Source organism: Planococcus citri, chromosome 4 (assembly GCF_950023065.1).
Source record: "Planococcus citri chromosome 4, ihPlaCitr1.1, whole genome shotgun sequence".
In the NCBI taxonomy this organism is placed as follows: Eukaryota; Metazoa; Arthropoda; class Insecta; order Hemiptera; family Pseudococcidae; genus Planococcus; species Planococcus citri.
The window spans coordinates 12,410,668-12,426,621 of record NC_088680.1 but is presented as its reverse complement, the minus strand read 5'-3'; the positions used below and the strand labels follow the sequence as shown (position 1 = coordinate 12,426,621).

General features: G+C 33.8%; 1 protein-coding gene across 3 annotated transcripts in view; it reads left to right on the top strand.

Annotated features, from left to right (window-relative positions):
- E23 (Early gene at 23) overlaps positions 1-15,954 on the top strand; it is a 246,162-nt gene that overhangs the window by 208,977 nt on the left and 21,231 nt on the right. The window contains exon 1 of one of the 3 annotated variants that reach the window (XM_065360841.1): positions 1,241-1,918. The exons of the other annotated variants lie outside the window; for them this stretch is intronic. Coding sequence (XP_065216913.1) covers positions 1,866-1,918 — 53 coding nt within the window. The 5' untranslated portion in view covers positions 1,241-1,865. Of the gene's footprint in view, positions 1-1,240; positions 1,919-15,954 lie in introns of those variants that run through there. 3 annotated transcript variants of the gene reach the window in all.

The following is a 15,954-nucleotide window of genomic DNA, read 5'->3' as shown; positions in this document are numbered from 1 at the left end:
ACTGGTTCAAATTGAATTTGAAAAAAATATGTAATTCATTTTCAGGTGCAATTTTTGAAAATTTTCTGTATTATTCAGTGTGACCACCTAATGAGGGGAAAAAATAATTCATTTTTTGAATGAACCGAGCAAAGCTCTAAATCGTCTCGTAAATAGCGAAATAAACTCGCTAGAAATTTCATTCATTATTCGTATAAATTCATTCATTGAATGTCGAGTGAATTTGAATTCGTAACTCGATCGTGAAAGAAATGATCTGATATCGTTTTAGGTAGACTTTATCAAAGGTATCGTATATTTTGATAAGGTTACAATTAGGAGCAGGTACATATTATAAATTAAAGAGGTCTACTTTGTACGTTACCCACGTAGGTATATGTACCTGGGGGTGAAGAGGCAAACGAAGGAATATAGGGTTGATAAATCGGATTAAGGAGTAAAAATCTCGTTTATGCCGGGGGAGGTTTGGGAACAGGCAGGCAGGCGGCCCGAACGAGGTAATTTTAAAGGTGTTAACGACCCAGAAAGCGTAATATAATTTGGTAAATAGGATTTTTGTTTCCGTCTCGCAATCGTGTGTATGTATGTACTTTATGCATTATAAACTTAGGTACCTCTACTTCTAAATGGCCATTTATTTAGGTACATATTATAACTATGTACCTTCGTATACACGTATGTATATAATTTCGCACGTCGTTATCGAATAATTAAATTTTATCGACGGGTTGATTTTTCAATTAAAAATCTTTCGGTTGCGGTACCATTTACCTGCGTAACTTTATGCACATAAATTGGCTAGATTTTTATGGCGTTTTGATACTTTTTTTCTCTTTCTTTCTAAATAAACGAACGACTTATCTGACTTGTGCAAACTGAAATTATAAAGTTCGTTCCGATAAGAGATTATTCTCGTATGTATATTATAATGTGTATTTGCGGCTGGCTCTCTATCTAGTATATGTATTCATTATACCTAGAGCTACATTATACTCGTACATTCTACATGTTGTACCATGTGTACTTAAAAATCTACATATCTAGGCACACAATTACACACATTATAACGCGCTTACTACTAACACAAAAGGTATTACAATATTATCAATACATATATTACAAGCTACACACGTCGACAGAGATGAAGAAAGAGAAGGGAAGAGGAGAAATCGAGAAAGTGGTGAATTTTTTTTTTTGATAGTTTTAACGTCGTTGATCGCGCAGCAACAACTTGTCACAGCTCTTCTCTTCTCTTACCATCACGTAAAGGTAATTTCGGCGTGCGTTGGAAGTTGCGGGTAACCCTGTATAACGGCGCGAGCGAACCAGTCCTTGGCCAGTTCTACCCACCCCTTTATGTGCTGGTGGTTTTGGACATTTAACGCGTGTACTGTATAGTACCTTTGGCCTTTACCAATAAGAAGCTTTTTTCACTCACTCAGTCTCGTTCCTTTCTTCGCTTTCATTTTTTTTTTCACATGTCGACGTGCTCGCTGGTCTCCTCGCTAGTTATAACGGTGATGTTCGTACGAGCAACAAGTTGTACCGGGCTGCCAATTAATTGGCTCGTGTGTTAATTCGACTCGATTACGATGTGTTTAAATTTACATACTACGTTTACGTTTACGTTCGCGACTATATCGGTATTATCGATATTGTATTGATGTTTTTCCTATTTTTTTCGATTTAATGAAAAAATTTTGAATTGTGGAATCGAAGAGATTACAGGAAATCGATGTGTTTTTTTTTCTTCGATTTTTGTAAACATTTGATAAGTAGTTTTGTGTACGCGGTTTGTGACTTCGTGAGGTGTATTGGCGGATGTTGGTGTCGGAGTTGATTTTTCATTTCCAGTCTAGTGGTGAATGGAGTATATTAAAAGTATGCCTGATTTGTTGTGTGGATCGACTCCTAAAAAGTACGTAGATTTTTGGGTATTTTTTTTAGGTGATTTTTTGTTAATTTTGATGTGTTTTTTGTTCGATTTTTTGAATTAATTTTTATTAAATTTTTTTGATGAATTTTTCATCAATTTTTGGTCAATTTTTTTTTTGAAAAAATTTCAGTGTGATTTTTGTCTATTTTTATTTCATTTTTTAAATCAATTTTTAGCCATTTTTGCTCCTTTTTTCTTGAAGATTTTTTGAACGTAATTTTTGCTCATTTTCATTGAATATTTTAAAGTGAACTTTAACGTGTTTTTTTCAGAATTTTTTTTTCTCGAAAATTTTTATTCTGATTTAAGATGATTTATCTTTAAATTAATTGAAATTTACCTACGTAAATCCCCAATTTTCACTCAGTTTTAGTTTCTAGTAGCTCTATTTTGATTTTTTTGCCAATTCTATGTGTTTTCCCCTTTCCTCATCTTGAATTTTTTTTGCCTCGAATTTTTGGCAATTTTTTTTCAATTTTATTTTTAATGTGAATTTGGTAGATATTATAGCCTTATACGAGTATATATTTTTTTTTCAATTTCCCAACTTCTGCTCATTGTTTCATTCTTTACTCGAGTATTTTTCTAGGTCAAAACATGCATATTTTGGGAAACCCTGATTCTGCTAATCTGCTATAATTGATATCTCTTTTCGTACATCCTTACAGCTGGTCTATAGGTATATTGTTAGCGTGATAATTAATACTATGGTCCATTCATTTTTGTTCGTGATGTGGTTTCCACTTTTTAGATTTTTTTTTTGCTATCTTTTTTTTGCGAACTTGATTGATGGATGTTATTTGGTAGCGAACTGTCATGTCATGTGTGTTATCACTTTGGTCTGTAATGTGATGTGGTGTGGTGTGGTGTTGAGTCTCTTTTTGTTCTGGTTTACTTCCTCCAATGTTTCGTTGTGTCTTTTTATGTACATACATATGTAGTAGAATTAGCATACAACAATAATACGAAAGTATTACCTGGAAGATGTTTTTATTGTTGTAATGTCAAGGTTATTATTGGGGTTTGTTTTGGAATTTCGTTAGAATAATCACCAGTGTTTTGTTTCGAGTTGAAAGGGATAAAAAGGGCAAAGGGTTTGGGAGATATGACGAGTGGTGAAAAATGGATTTCTGAGTTGTTTTGTTCGGGTTTCGATGATTTTTATTAAACAGGATGTAAGATTTTTGGAGTTGGAGAATGACTGCGTATGAGTTTAATTTGTATTGTTTTTTCGAAGAATTTCGTCTGTTCTCAGATGTACAATGTACATGAAAAATGGTTAGAAACAGAGAAGAAGACGAAATAGTTGATCTTTTTGTATTTATGAGCTTTTTTTATGGCTGAGAAATTAAACTTTGAGTACCTATTTTAAAAAAATTTCATGACACAATTTTTGAATTTTTTGTCGACTTTCTTTTTTTTAGAATTTGAATTTGAATCAGTTGAAATTTCAATGATCTTCATTTTTAAATCAATTTTCATTTTTGGGTTTTTCAAAATTTACTCCAAAAAAATTTGATTTGATGTTTTTTTTCAAATTTTTTTCTTATTTCCGACTTTTAAAAATGATTTGATTCAATTTTTTGGCCATTTAATTTTTTTATTTTTCAAGACGAGGAATGAATGAGCTACAGAGAAGAAGACGAATTAGTTGAGCTTCTTTCGCTAAGAAATAAAACTTTTTGAGTGTTTTGAAAAAATTTCATAAACCTTATTTTTGAATTTTTTGTAGACTTTTTTTTTTTAGAATTTATTTGAATTTGAATCAGTTGAAATTATTCAGTTTCGATGATCTTGATTTTTTAATGAATTTTTATTTTGTTTTTTTTTTCAATTTGTCCCAAAAAATTTCAGCATTTGATGTTTTTTTTCAATTTTTTTCTCATTTCAGATTTTTAAAAATATTTTAATTCAATGTTTTGGCCATTCGATTTTTTAATTTTTTTAAGACAAGAAATAAATGAGATTTGATGTGAAGGGGGGGGGACGAGGGGAATTCATTTATTGAAATGAGGACAAACAGATTAGGAGTGGGGGAGGGGAGGAGGATCAATTTTGGAAAACGAACCACTTTTTTGAATTCACTTTCAATTTTTTTTCTCAAAAATTGCTTCAAAGAAAATTTAAATTTGATCTTTTTTTCGATTTTATTCCAACTTTAGATTTTAAAAAATGTTTCGTGATTCAATTTCTTGAATGTTTTTTGCTTTTTTTTGAGGAAGGGAATCATTTTAAAGAAACGAGGACAAACGAGATCAGGAGGAGGAGGAGGAGGAGGGGCTGAGAGTTTAATTTTGGGTGGGAAACCAATTATTTATAGCTTTTATTAGTTGAACCCATCTTGTAATTTATTCGGAAATTTTAATCATTTTTTTTCGTCTAATGATGGTCTATTGGTCAATTTTTTTATTCGTTTGATCAACTCCTCGAAAGATTCGTTTCTCAAATTGCATTTCGTCGATCTACATAAAATAATTACTCGTATGTACTCGTATTTCATTTTTTACAAATTTGATTCATCGACCGTCTTCTGAACAGTTATGATGGGGGGAGGGGTTGTCCATTTTGAGGAATCAAAATTTATTATTTTTTTCTTTCAATTTGTAAACTTTTCGAACTTCCAGGAATTCTGGTCTTCATTTCCTCTACCCCTCCCCACTCACCCACTCAAGCAGCCAGTTTCAGAATCAACTGTTCTAACATTTTTGTTGATTTTGCCAACGTTTTTGCTGGGAATTGTGATGCTTGTGCCCATCATCGTTTGTTCATTTTCCTTTCTCTGTCCGTCTCTCTTTCCCTCCCTCCCTGTCTTCTTTCAGTGATGCTTGAAAAAGTTGGTCTGAAGAAGCTAAAAGATGAGGGGGAAAATGGAAGAAATGATTTTTTGCGAAGTTTTATTTTGAATGTGGAAGGAAAGAGGATTTTATTTTTTAAAAAGTCTTACTTTGGACGACGAAAGAATTGTGTTGGAAGAGAGGGGGAGGGGTTGATGAATTGGATTAGAAATGAATAATGTTATGTTGGAATTGGAATCAGACTATGCAGGATTTTTTTCAATGGTGGGGGGAGGGGAAGAGATGAGAAAGAATTTGCTTCAAATTTTCTGAAATGGATGAGAAAAAAGTGCTTCACTCTTATTTGACACTTTGAAGCAGAAAATGAAGAATTACTCGTAATTTTCACCAATATTTTTTTGTTTTTCAAAATGAAAATTTTCGAAAAATGTTTGTGTCTTTTGATCAAATTAACCAAAAAGTTGGTTTTCTCACATTTTTTTTTCAATCGATATAAGTGTTATTTTTTCTCTCAAACTGACCCTAATTTCGTCGTATCGACGGTACTTTTTGTGTTAGAGGAAGGGGGGGGTGAATTTTTTCTTGCCAAAAAGAATTATCAATTCATTAACATTTTTTTTTTTTTTTTTTGTTGAGGAGAAGACAAGAAATATATTGCCAAAGGTCCTGTGAAAGTTCTGGAACATTTGAATTTGCATTTTTATTTTTTCTCATTTGGTCGTTTGAACATTTGCAAACCCAATTTTAGCGTGTAAAATTTCCTCAGGGTGGTAAAAATTCTCGAATTTATTGCAAAATATTATTTCGAAAGTTGACAAAAAAAAATCGTTCTAAAATTCATATAAAAATGTATAAGTATCCCTGTTTTTGTCAAAAAAAAAAGTCGAAAATTTTGGGAACCTGTTGCAACAATAATTAGGTACGATGCAATTCGAGCGAAAAAAAAGAATCGATAAATTTTACCACCGCAACGAAATGAAGTATAGAAAAAAAAAATCACGATCCTTCGCATCTCTTGTTTGCTTCATTTACCTCCTACCTCCTCCTTTCCTTTATCCATTCACGAGATGACCCTCTTCTTTAACTCGATCGTTTCATTCTTCTATTCTATCCTGCCAAAAATTCCATTACCTTTATCTGATGGTAATCTGATCCATTCGAATTGTTCGCAGTAATCAACCGAGAGATGTGATGCTTTTGAACATAAAATACCTATACGATCTTTTCATCCTCGTACCTCTTTCTAACACCTTTGCTTCATTGTCTTCAGCGGACCAAGTCCACTTTCTTTAAAGGATCCCTGCCGATTAGATATCATTCTGTGCCTTTTATTTTATTTTTACCTGTGAATTTGGGATATCCAGGTATTTTTGATGTTGCAGTTCATAAGATGATGGATTTAGCAGATTCGATGTATTTTTTTTTTTTTTTTTTTTTTTGTCAAAAGACCGCACGACGAGAGATTTAGATTTTTATGAATGTTAGAAAAAATTAAAGACAGAAAACCATTGAGCGAGTTCACGTCGTCGTGTATTTTGAGTGAGAGCGAAAAAATGTGCGGGTGGGCTATTTCTTCATTGTGTCTGGAAGTCGAGGGACTGGACGACGATATGGTAATCGACAACGATGCAAAATGCAATCGCTGCATGAAACACCTGTAATAGTGGTAGTGGTAGTGGTAGTTAAAGGCTTTCTGTCGCGTCGCATCGTCAGCATTATTTTTCTATGTACGCATATAAGCACGTCATGAGTCTCCTTCCTTCTCTCCCCCCCCCCTCTGACCCGATGAGGTTCAATCGCCTCTTGTCATTTTGCTGCGTAGACGTATAGACGTGATGTAGACGATGAAGATGACGGGTAATTACACGAGTACCTAGACCTACCCTCGACACAGATGCTCAGACTTCTCGGTCTCGGTGCAACGAACGGTTAATCTGACCGGCTTCCTGTACGTTGCGGTCGCGGCGGGCCGGGCGAGGGCATAAAATGCAGGAAGCATTGTAGGACATACAACAAGGTACCAGTGTGCAATGTCATTCAACCCTTTAGACCGATGCACGATGCATATGTTTGAAAAAAAAAACAAAAAAATGAAAACCTCCCTTGCCTCGTGATGACGATGACGCCCGCCAGCGCCCTTTGCCCTCTCTACGTATGTACTATGGTTGCAGGTCATTTGTCGAATTTGCATTTAACGGTAGCACTTCCTTCCGTCGCGTCGAGTCGAGTGCATATAGTCTGTCGTCTGGTGGTGGTGAGCTGGCGTAGGGTGTGCATTTTGGGCAAGGGTTCGCGAGGAGGAGGGTAACCGATGCAGTTTACGTTTGACGCGAGCGAGTGTATAGAAATTAGAAGTGTATTACGTGGATGAGATGTTGTTGTTGTTGTTGTTGTATTGAACCATGGAGTTGAAGGGGAAGGGGGAGGGTTAAAAATGAGAATTCATTTTGCAGTGATCCGCATGTCTCGTCAATATTATTTCAATTCCTGTTATTTTGGTTTTTTTTTTGGTTTTTTTTTCGGGTGCTGGGAAGACTCTGAACGGTCTGATCTGAAAAATAAAATATGGATATTCGAATCCACTAGCTTTAAATAAGTTAGATCTTTTCGAGAGGCTTAAAATTGACACCCACTAAAAGGTATCTAACCAAGTAGGTACAATGAATTGAAAAATACTCGAAGATGGAGCTTTTTTTCCTAGAAATTAACGTTGAGAATTTTTTGCATTTATATTTTTCATTAGTTTACTTTGTCTTTTACTCTCAAATTGACTTATTTTCTCAAAATATATATTTTTTTAATACAATCAGGTAAGGGGAATTTTTCTCGATAGTGATTTATGCTGTTTTAAATTCTGAAAAGAAAATAAGTAGGTACATTCTTGATTCTATGATCTAATTAAATTAATTAAAATTATTTATGAAGTAATTTACGAAGAAATGCCATCCACCTGGAATGTGTTGTCCCATAATTTCCACCGCCTTTAAAAATAATTCACGCGGTATTTTGATTTCACGAACGAAGTGATCTGAAGAGAAAAGTTCATCTGGAATCTGTTTAATTTTAATTTCCACCACCTTTAAAAATATGTAACTCGTACGGAAAATTCCACGATTTCGTGAACGATGTTTGGTATCTGCAAAAATCACGTTATCATTAATGAATTGGAATACGATTCGTACATATTTGTGTGAGAAATTGAACTTGTCATGGTCCCCGAAGGCCGAAGTTATGTTGTTACCCCCAAATGCAGATCCAAAAAGATAAAGGGAAAAAAAGAAAACCAGAAAAATAAAGTAGGTACATTTGTACCTATGTTTTATACACATTCAACGAGTTAGTTACGTGTGATCTTGACCATGAAGAATAGTCTCGGATCTCGAATAAAGTTGTAGGCTACGTAGTACGAGTATTTATTATGAGATAAAATTGAAAATTGCTTAATTTTGAAAATTTTAGCGATATTCAACATGTTTGTTCAAGGTACTTACCTACATTAACACCATATGAAGATGAGGACGATCCAGATCCAAATAAAAAAACTTAATGGCCATACAATAGGTATACAAATGAAGTACATTATCATTAATATCATGCTGAAAGTCATACCAACAGGAGTAAATGCATCACCGAGAGAGAAAAAACTGCACAACGAAACCAAAAAAGACAATAAAAATTTGCAAAAACTCATTTTGATTTTTTTTCTTTTTCGGTCTTTTCTCGTAAAACAAGTCTCCAAGTAGAAGGTATCGACTTGATAGTTGAATTCGACGATTATTTTGGAAATCGAAATCAGTAGCTTTAATACAAGTAGTTTCTCATATCGTTGACATTGACTTGGCTGAAATTTCAAGGATAGGTAAGGTTGAAAACAGTTCGTGGGGTTTCGAATGATAAATTTTTCGCGAGGTGAAGCTTGGATCAAATACATATCCTACCTATCGAAGTATACTTCAGGTGTTGATAATATTTCAGTTTATTTAAAGTATATTGCGCTTATCTGTATGTAGATATAACTATTATGTATTTGACTCCCCTATGAGTAACTGAGTGATTGAAAAATTCTTTGCGAGGTTTTTTACCAAATTGTTTTGAAAGGAAGTGCGCAATCAAACATGTTGTGATGATTGAGTGGTATCTTGCTTCTTTTCCAACCACCTGTAGGGTTGACCGTGGAAATATTCTAGAATAGAGTACAAGTAGGTAGTTTTAAAAACTATATTTACCAAAATTCGATAAAATAATGTCAAAATTGTATTACGAGTATAATACATTGAAATGTTTTGAAAAGAAACCAGTTGGAAAAAAATGAAAAATAATTTTAGAATGAAAATTATTCTAAATTTTATACCAGAAAACTGGCAGAAATCGTGGAAAATTCGCTGAAAACGGCGCTAAAGTAATATGCAAATTTAAACCATCCAAAACACGATAATTTTGCGTTGAAAATTTTCACGTTAAAAATTATTATTTTGGAACTCTGAAATAGTAAATTTTTGCGAAAGATTTCGCCCTCTCGCTTCGCTCTGGTAACTTGGAAAATTTTCAATGTTTTTTTTCTTTCATTGAATTAGGAAAATTACTGGACTGTTTTTTCAATTTTTTTCACACTCGCATTTCTTCAAAAAAAGTATTTCAATTCATACATTTTTTTACGTCTTGTAGAAACTTCAAAGTTGGTCATTTCAAAATAAAAAAAGTGAAATTGTATTTACGTTGTCAAAAAATAATTTTTTTCAATGAAAAGAAACTGGAGGGAGGAGGATTCTAAAAAAATTTGGTGTGACACCCCCCTCCTCCCCTCGAAAAAATTTCAGAATGTTCAAAAATATCCTACTTTTAAAAACGAACTATTAACTCGTAAAATATTGTTACCCCTCCTCTGAAAAGCATTATTTTTTCTCAATGAAATGGCCACATTTTGTTCATTGAAATTAACACGTTTTCACTTGAAATTAATGGGATTTTTTTCACTCACTAAAACGGCACATTTTTTCACTAAAAATGGCACTTTTTTTCAACTAAAAAATAACACATTTTGATTTTTTCACTAATCACTAATGCAAATTTTGTCCACTAAAAAATGACGTGTTTTTTCCACTAAGAAATGACACATTTTTTCACCACAAATGGCACATTTTTTCTCTAAAAATGGCGTCTTTACGAAAAATGACACATTTTTTCACCAACAATAATAACACATTTTTTTTACTGAATAATAATGCAAATTTTGCCCACTAGAAAATGACACATTTTTCACGAAAGTAACACAATTTTTCCAATAAAGGTGGCACATTTTTTCCACTCACAAATGACACATTTTCCACTCAGAAATGACACATTTTTTCATCTATAAAATGACACACTTTTTTCACTAAAAAATGACATTTTTTACTGAAAAATGACACATTTTTTTAAACTAAAAAATGACACATTTTCCACTGAAAAGTCACACATTTTTCCTCTGAAAAGTGACACATTTTTTTCACCAAAAAGTGACACATTTTTTCCACTCACAAAAAATGACACATTTTTTCCACCCATCAATGCAAATTTTTTCCACACATAAAATAACACATTTTATTCACTATAAAATGACACACTTTTTTCACTAAAATGGCACTTTTTTTCACTAAACAATAACACATTTTTTTCACTGAAAAATGACACAATTTTTTTACTGAAAAATGACACAATTTTTTTACTGAAAAATGACACAATTTTTTTACTGAAAAATGACACAATTTTTTTACTGAAAAATGACACAATTTTTTTACTGAAAAATGACACAATTTTTTTCACTGAAAAATGACACAATTTTTTTCACTGAAAAATGAGACATTTTTTTTCATTGAAAAATGAGACATTTTTTCACTAAAAAATAGCTCATTTTTTCACTAAAGAATGACAAATTTTTCTTCACTGAAAAATGACACATTTCCTTTCACTAAAAAATAACGAATTTTTTTCACTAAAAAATAACGCATTTTTTTCACTAAAAAATAGCGCATTTTTTCACTAAAAAATGACAAATTTTTCTTCACTAAAAAATAGCACATTTTTTTCACTAAAAAATGACACATTTTTTTCACTAAAAAATGACACATTTTTTTCACTAAAAAATGACACATTTTTTTTCTCTAAAAAATGACACATTTTTTCCTCCAAAAATTACACATTTTTTCCTCCAAAAAATATGGCATTTTTTTCCTTCAAAAAATGTGGCATTTTTTTCCTTCAAAAAATGTGGCATTTTTTTCCTTCAAAAAATGTGGCATTTTTTCCTTCAAAAAATATGGCATTTTTTTCACCAAAAAATTTTTCACTTTTTAGTTTTTGGTCTCAGCTTTTCACTCAAAAATTGTTATGATTTTTCACTGAAAAATTTTTTTACAGAAAATGAATATTATAATATCTTTTTTGATGGTCTTGTTTTTCTTCAAAAATAACACTTATTTAAAATTTTTGTTCATCTTCTTTTAGGAATTGGATGATTTAATTTTGTTGGAAATTTCTGCCTCCTCTAAGTTATTATCTACATTTTTATTTTCTATGGTAGTAAAAGAGAGGAGAGGGATGTCAATTATGCTTCTTCTCAATGTTTTGTCAGAAGAAAAGGTCATGCAAATGTCATGTTTTGCAGTTTTAAAAAATATTTGTTGGACAGAGGCCGCTTAGACAGGTCAAGGATAAGCCACAACTCGATTTTTAGTTGCCCAAGTCGATTTCCGGGCCTTCCGCAAGAATTTTAAAGTTCTGGAGAAATCGGAAATCGCCCTGGAGGTTTTGAAATGACCAGAAATGGTCATTTGTACTGAATAAAACGTACGCATTTAATCAAAAAAAAGACGTATAAATCTCCAAAAAATTGTCAATTTTGAATGTTTAAAAATTATCGAAATTCAATTTTGGTAAGTTGAATTTTTTTTGGGGCGGAGGGGGGAGGTCCGAACTATGTTTTTTCCTAATTCGAGCATGCTCAGAAGGGTTTTTTGAGAGCCTGTTCTAAAATGGTAATACTCGACCTAAATCTGTTCGGACCTTAAGAAAAAAAAAATCCAAGATCCTAAAACCATTGGGTTGAACCCCCCTCCCCCTCCCCATTTTGGGCAAATACAAAAAAACAAACTGGGCTGTGTGATATATCGTTTGTTAGAGTTTCGTTGGCGTTAAGTTCGAATTTGAAGTCATTTTTTCAAAATAGCCTCTCCAACGTCCCCTGTGATCCCTCCTCTCCCTCTTCAAACTAGTGGAAAATGTTGAAAAACGCAAAAAATCGTCCGACATGTCGTTTGTAATGTTTTCGATAACGCCGACATCGATAATCGACTCATTTTTGGGATAAAACATCTCCAACGTCATACGTCGAATCACACGACGTAAGAAAAATTGCCTATCTTTAATCTACCAGGCACTCAACTAGCCTGAGATAAACTTGCAATGCGCGGCGCGAACCAATTGCATCTGTTGATAATTATGCGATATTTTCGCCGACTATATCGCGGCATGGCAGCGTGTATTGCGACATTATACATACGTACGTATAGAGGGGAATACACTTACTTACTGGTAAATTTGCTCGTGCATACGCAAACGCATCCGTCTATATTTAGACGTTTATTCGGCGAGATTTATGTATAGTTAAAGTAGTAAGTATACGGTAGAGTGTTATCTCGTCGACCGTACTCGTATTTAGTTAGTTAAACGGTACATATAAAATTTAATTCTTCGTTGTAATTAACTCTCTGGTCGGTCGTTCTCACTCTCTCTCTCTCTGTCTCTTTCTTTTTTGAAAACGTTGACCCGTCTTATCAGATAATTGAGGAAATTGCGATATGATAAACAAGCGAAGATCGCCGTGTACACAGACACACAAACATACTAAAAATGGTAAAGTGATGGGGTGGGAGAGGGGGAGAGGGGACGACGATACGGTTATAATAATTCTGATACGATTAGAGTACCTACGTAAAAGTATTTATATGATGATATGTGACACATCTTATACGTTGAGTGATGAGTGAGTGAAGATACACGTATCGATATATAGGAGCGAATTTCGCAATCTGTTGACGCACATTTGGGTAGGAAATTTTTTTTCCTACGGTTCGTACTGTATGGGTTTGTTGGTGGTTCAATAACCGTAAATTGAATTTTTTTTTTCTTTTTTCGTATCAGACTCTGGTACGCTGCGGCAACCTACATGGCGTATTAATTACCGGTCTGGCCGCATTCTCGGTCAATGGCCGAGCTCTCTGCGATATATATGTATGTATAGTCGTGTGTTTGAAAATATTATTTACGAAAATATACGATATACGTATAATGTGCATGGCACTACGGTATGGTATCGTCGACTGTGCGGATTTTCACTCGATCGATGTCGATATCGATATGACCTTTCCCTTTTTTTCAGCAATTAGAGAAGAGAAAATATATCGGTTATCGTGATGGTTCAACTTGCGCTGACGATGATGGCGATTTCGATATTTGGGAAAAAATCGTATCAGTGGTCGAAGCGAGTGTGTTTGTTGTGGATATGGGAGAGCTATGACATCAACATCGACGTATATACTAAAAAAATGATTAGTACTCTACGATGTACTCTCACGAGTTCAACGTACGAGAAATAAAAACAAGCGATTTATGTGTTATTTTTTTGCATTCTTTTTTTGGCGTAAGCATATTTACTATACTATACGGCGAATTGTTTATGGTATTAAAGACGCCTGCCTGCCTTGGTGATGTATATTTTGTTATATACGTGGATCATGTTACACATACACACATTGGTGATGATGGTGAAAAAAATATACATAAAATATGTATCGAAGAACCGAACACGTGTTTCGAATGTCTGGTCTGCAGGTCGTGTGTGTGATATGAATGAGGCCTCATCGTCGAGTCGATGCCCATATTTGATGGTGTGATGGAAGAAGGGAATTTTCGAGTTCAGCATTTATTACAAGTAGGTACTTATACGTAGTTAGCGATGAAGTCGTCCGTCACCCAGGTGATGGCGCCATGGCCTTTGGTGGCTACCTACTGTGAAAGTATACCATATATATATCGTACCTCTGTCGAGAATGTACGCGAGTAATTCGCGGAATTGCGAGTTTATTTGTACATACATTGTTGTGTCGACGACGACGACTTGCTGAAAAGTGAAATGGTCACGTGAAAGGCTAGCTGGTTCCGAAAACTGGAACTGCTGCTGTTTCATAAGTATATCTAGATAGCTGGAGAGGGAGGGCGGGGAGGGGGGTGAGTGTGAAACCGATACGGTAGCCAAGTGTATGGAGATGAGGAGCCTTTGAATGACAATGATCTAATTGTGTGTGCTCGGTGTCAGTGGTGGTTTCTTACGTGGTAGTCGGAGCCACCCAGCGACCAGGAAGTGCATGGGTTATAAATGAATGACAGTTTGACGATGAGGATTTATTTTGGAAGTGGAGTTTTGCTAGGGAAGTGTTGTAACGAAGGAATTTTAAGGGTGGATATTTTTTTCTCGAGAGCAAAAATGTTTGGTTGAGGGGGTGGGGAGGGGGGAAGTGAAATATCGAAAAATAATTTTTCCCTCGAGAAGATTCAGGAGATCGTGTGTTTCGAGATTTTTGAAAACAATTTTTTTTTTTTTTTTTTTGATACATTGAGACATTTTAAGTAAATAAATCAATAATGTTTGAGAGCATATGGATCTTGGGTGAGGCTGGATGAGGAAAAGGAGGAAGTGGGAAGAGAGGGAGAGAGGGACAAGAAAAGAATGGTGGACAGTTTAAAATAATTTTTTCCTCGATTTTCAAACATTTTGTTTCCGCATTCGACTTTTTTAGCTTCAAAAATTGTTCGTGGAATAATTTCGAGTTGTATGCGCCAACATTTTTGAAAAATTCATTTTTGATTTAAGTACATATATGAATTGAAATAAATAATACTCTGATTTTGAGGTCATGACAGACTTAGAAAGAGCTTGGGAAAAAGGGCGTAAATGCTCCTATATTTTTTCAACATTTTTGAGATGCTGAACAATTATTTCAGTGCTGAAAAGGACAACACTGCAAGAAAATACTCATTGAAAATAAATAAGGTTCTGATTTTTTTTCCAATTTTGGGACATTTCAACCCCGTATCGCTCCTCCTCCTCCCCCCTCCCCAACTCAACCATGTTCCAAATCAGATCATCTTTTTCACTTTTTAAATGAAAATAATCATCAAATCAGACGAGTTTTCGCTGTTTTGATGAATTTTTTGGTTTGAAGAACATCCCTCAAGTAAGCTGTGTGAGGTGAAAATTGTTTTTTTGAGGCTCACCTTGTCTGTGTACATATTTTTGAGTCAATAAAGTAAGTGCAACTGCTGAAATGTGCGAAAAAGTTTCAAGAAATTCATTAAATCCCCTCCCCCTTCCCCCAACAAATGAAAGCAGTGATTTTGATTTTTTCGATTAATTTAAACTCGATTTTTCTTCTTCGATTTCATTCATTTTTTATGGAATTATTGTTGACATTTTGAAATACGAAAATTCATCTCCCTAATAAAAAAAAACCAACCACACAAACCAAATCTAACCCCCCCCCCCCACCTTTATGGGTGTAATAATCTTGTAATTATGAACACCCAAAAAAAATTTTTTTTTTGAAAATTCGATCTCGTTTTTGAAACTTTGAGATTATTTTCACTTTTGGGCAAATGTGAGTATTTGCTGTTTTCTTTCAGGGGGAGGGAAGTTGAATAAAATTTAGTGGGAGTTTTGTAAAAATTCTGAAAAGTTTTGGAAAAAGAAGAGAGAGGGTAAAAATGCAATGAAGATGTGAAAAAAATCAGAAATTTTGTTTTTGTTGAAATCATGACATGTTCAAAAAAAAATTGATCACGTGTTCAAAATTTTCGAACTATGTACATATTTTCATTTTTTTTAGAAAATAGAATTCAATTTAAGTATTTTGAAGAGAGGTGAAGAAATTTTCCTGGAGGTTCTATGCGAAGTCTCAGAGAAGGGTCCGGGGGGGGGGGGGTGAAATTCCACAAAATGTCCAGCCAAAATTCATAAATTTATTTCTTACAAATTATGACATTTTCAACAAAAAAATTAAAAATGAATCACGTTTCCATTTTTTGGGAAGTTGTATTTTATAAACATTTTAATGAGGAGAGGTAAATAAACTTTCGGGAGGTTGTTAACAAATTCTGAAGATTTTTGAGGAGTAGAAGGGGGTGAGGAAA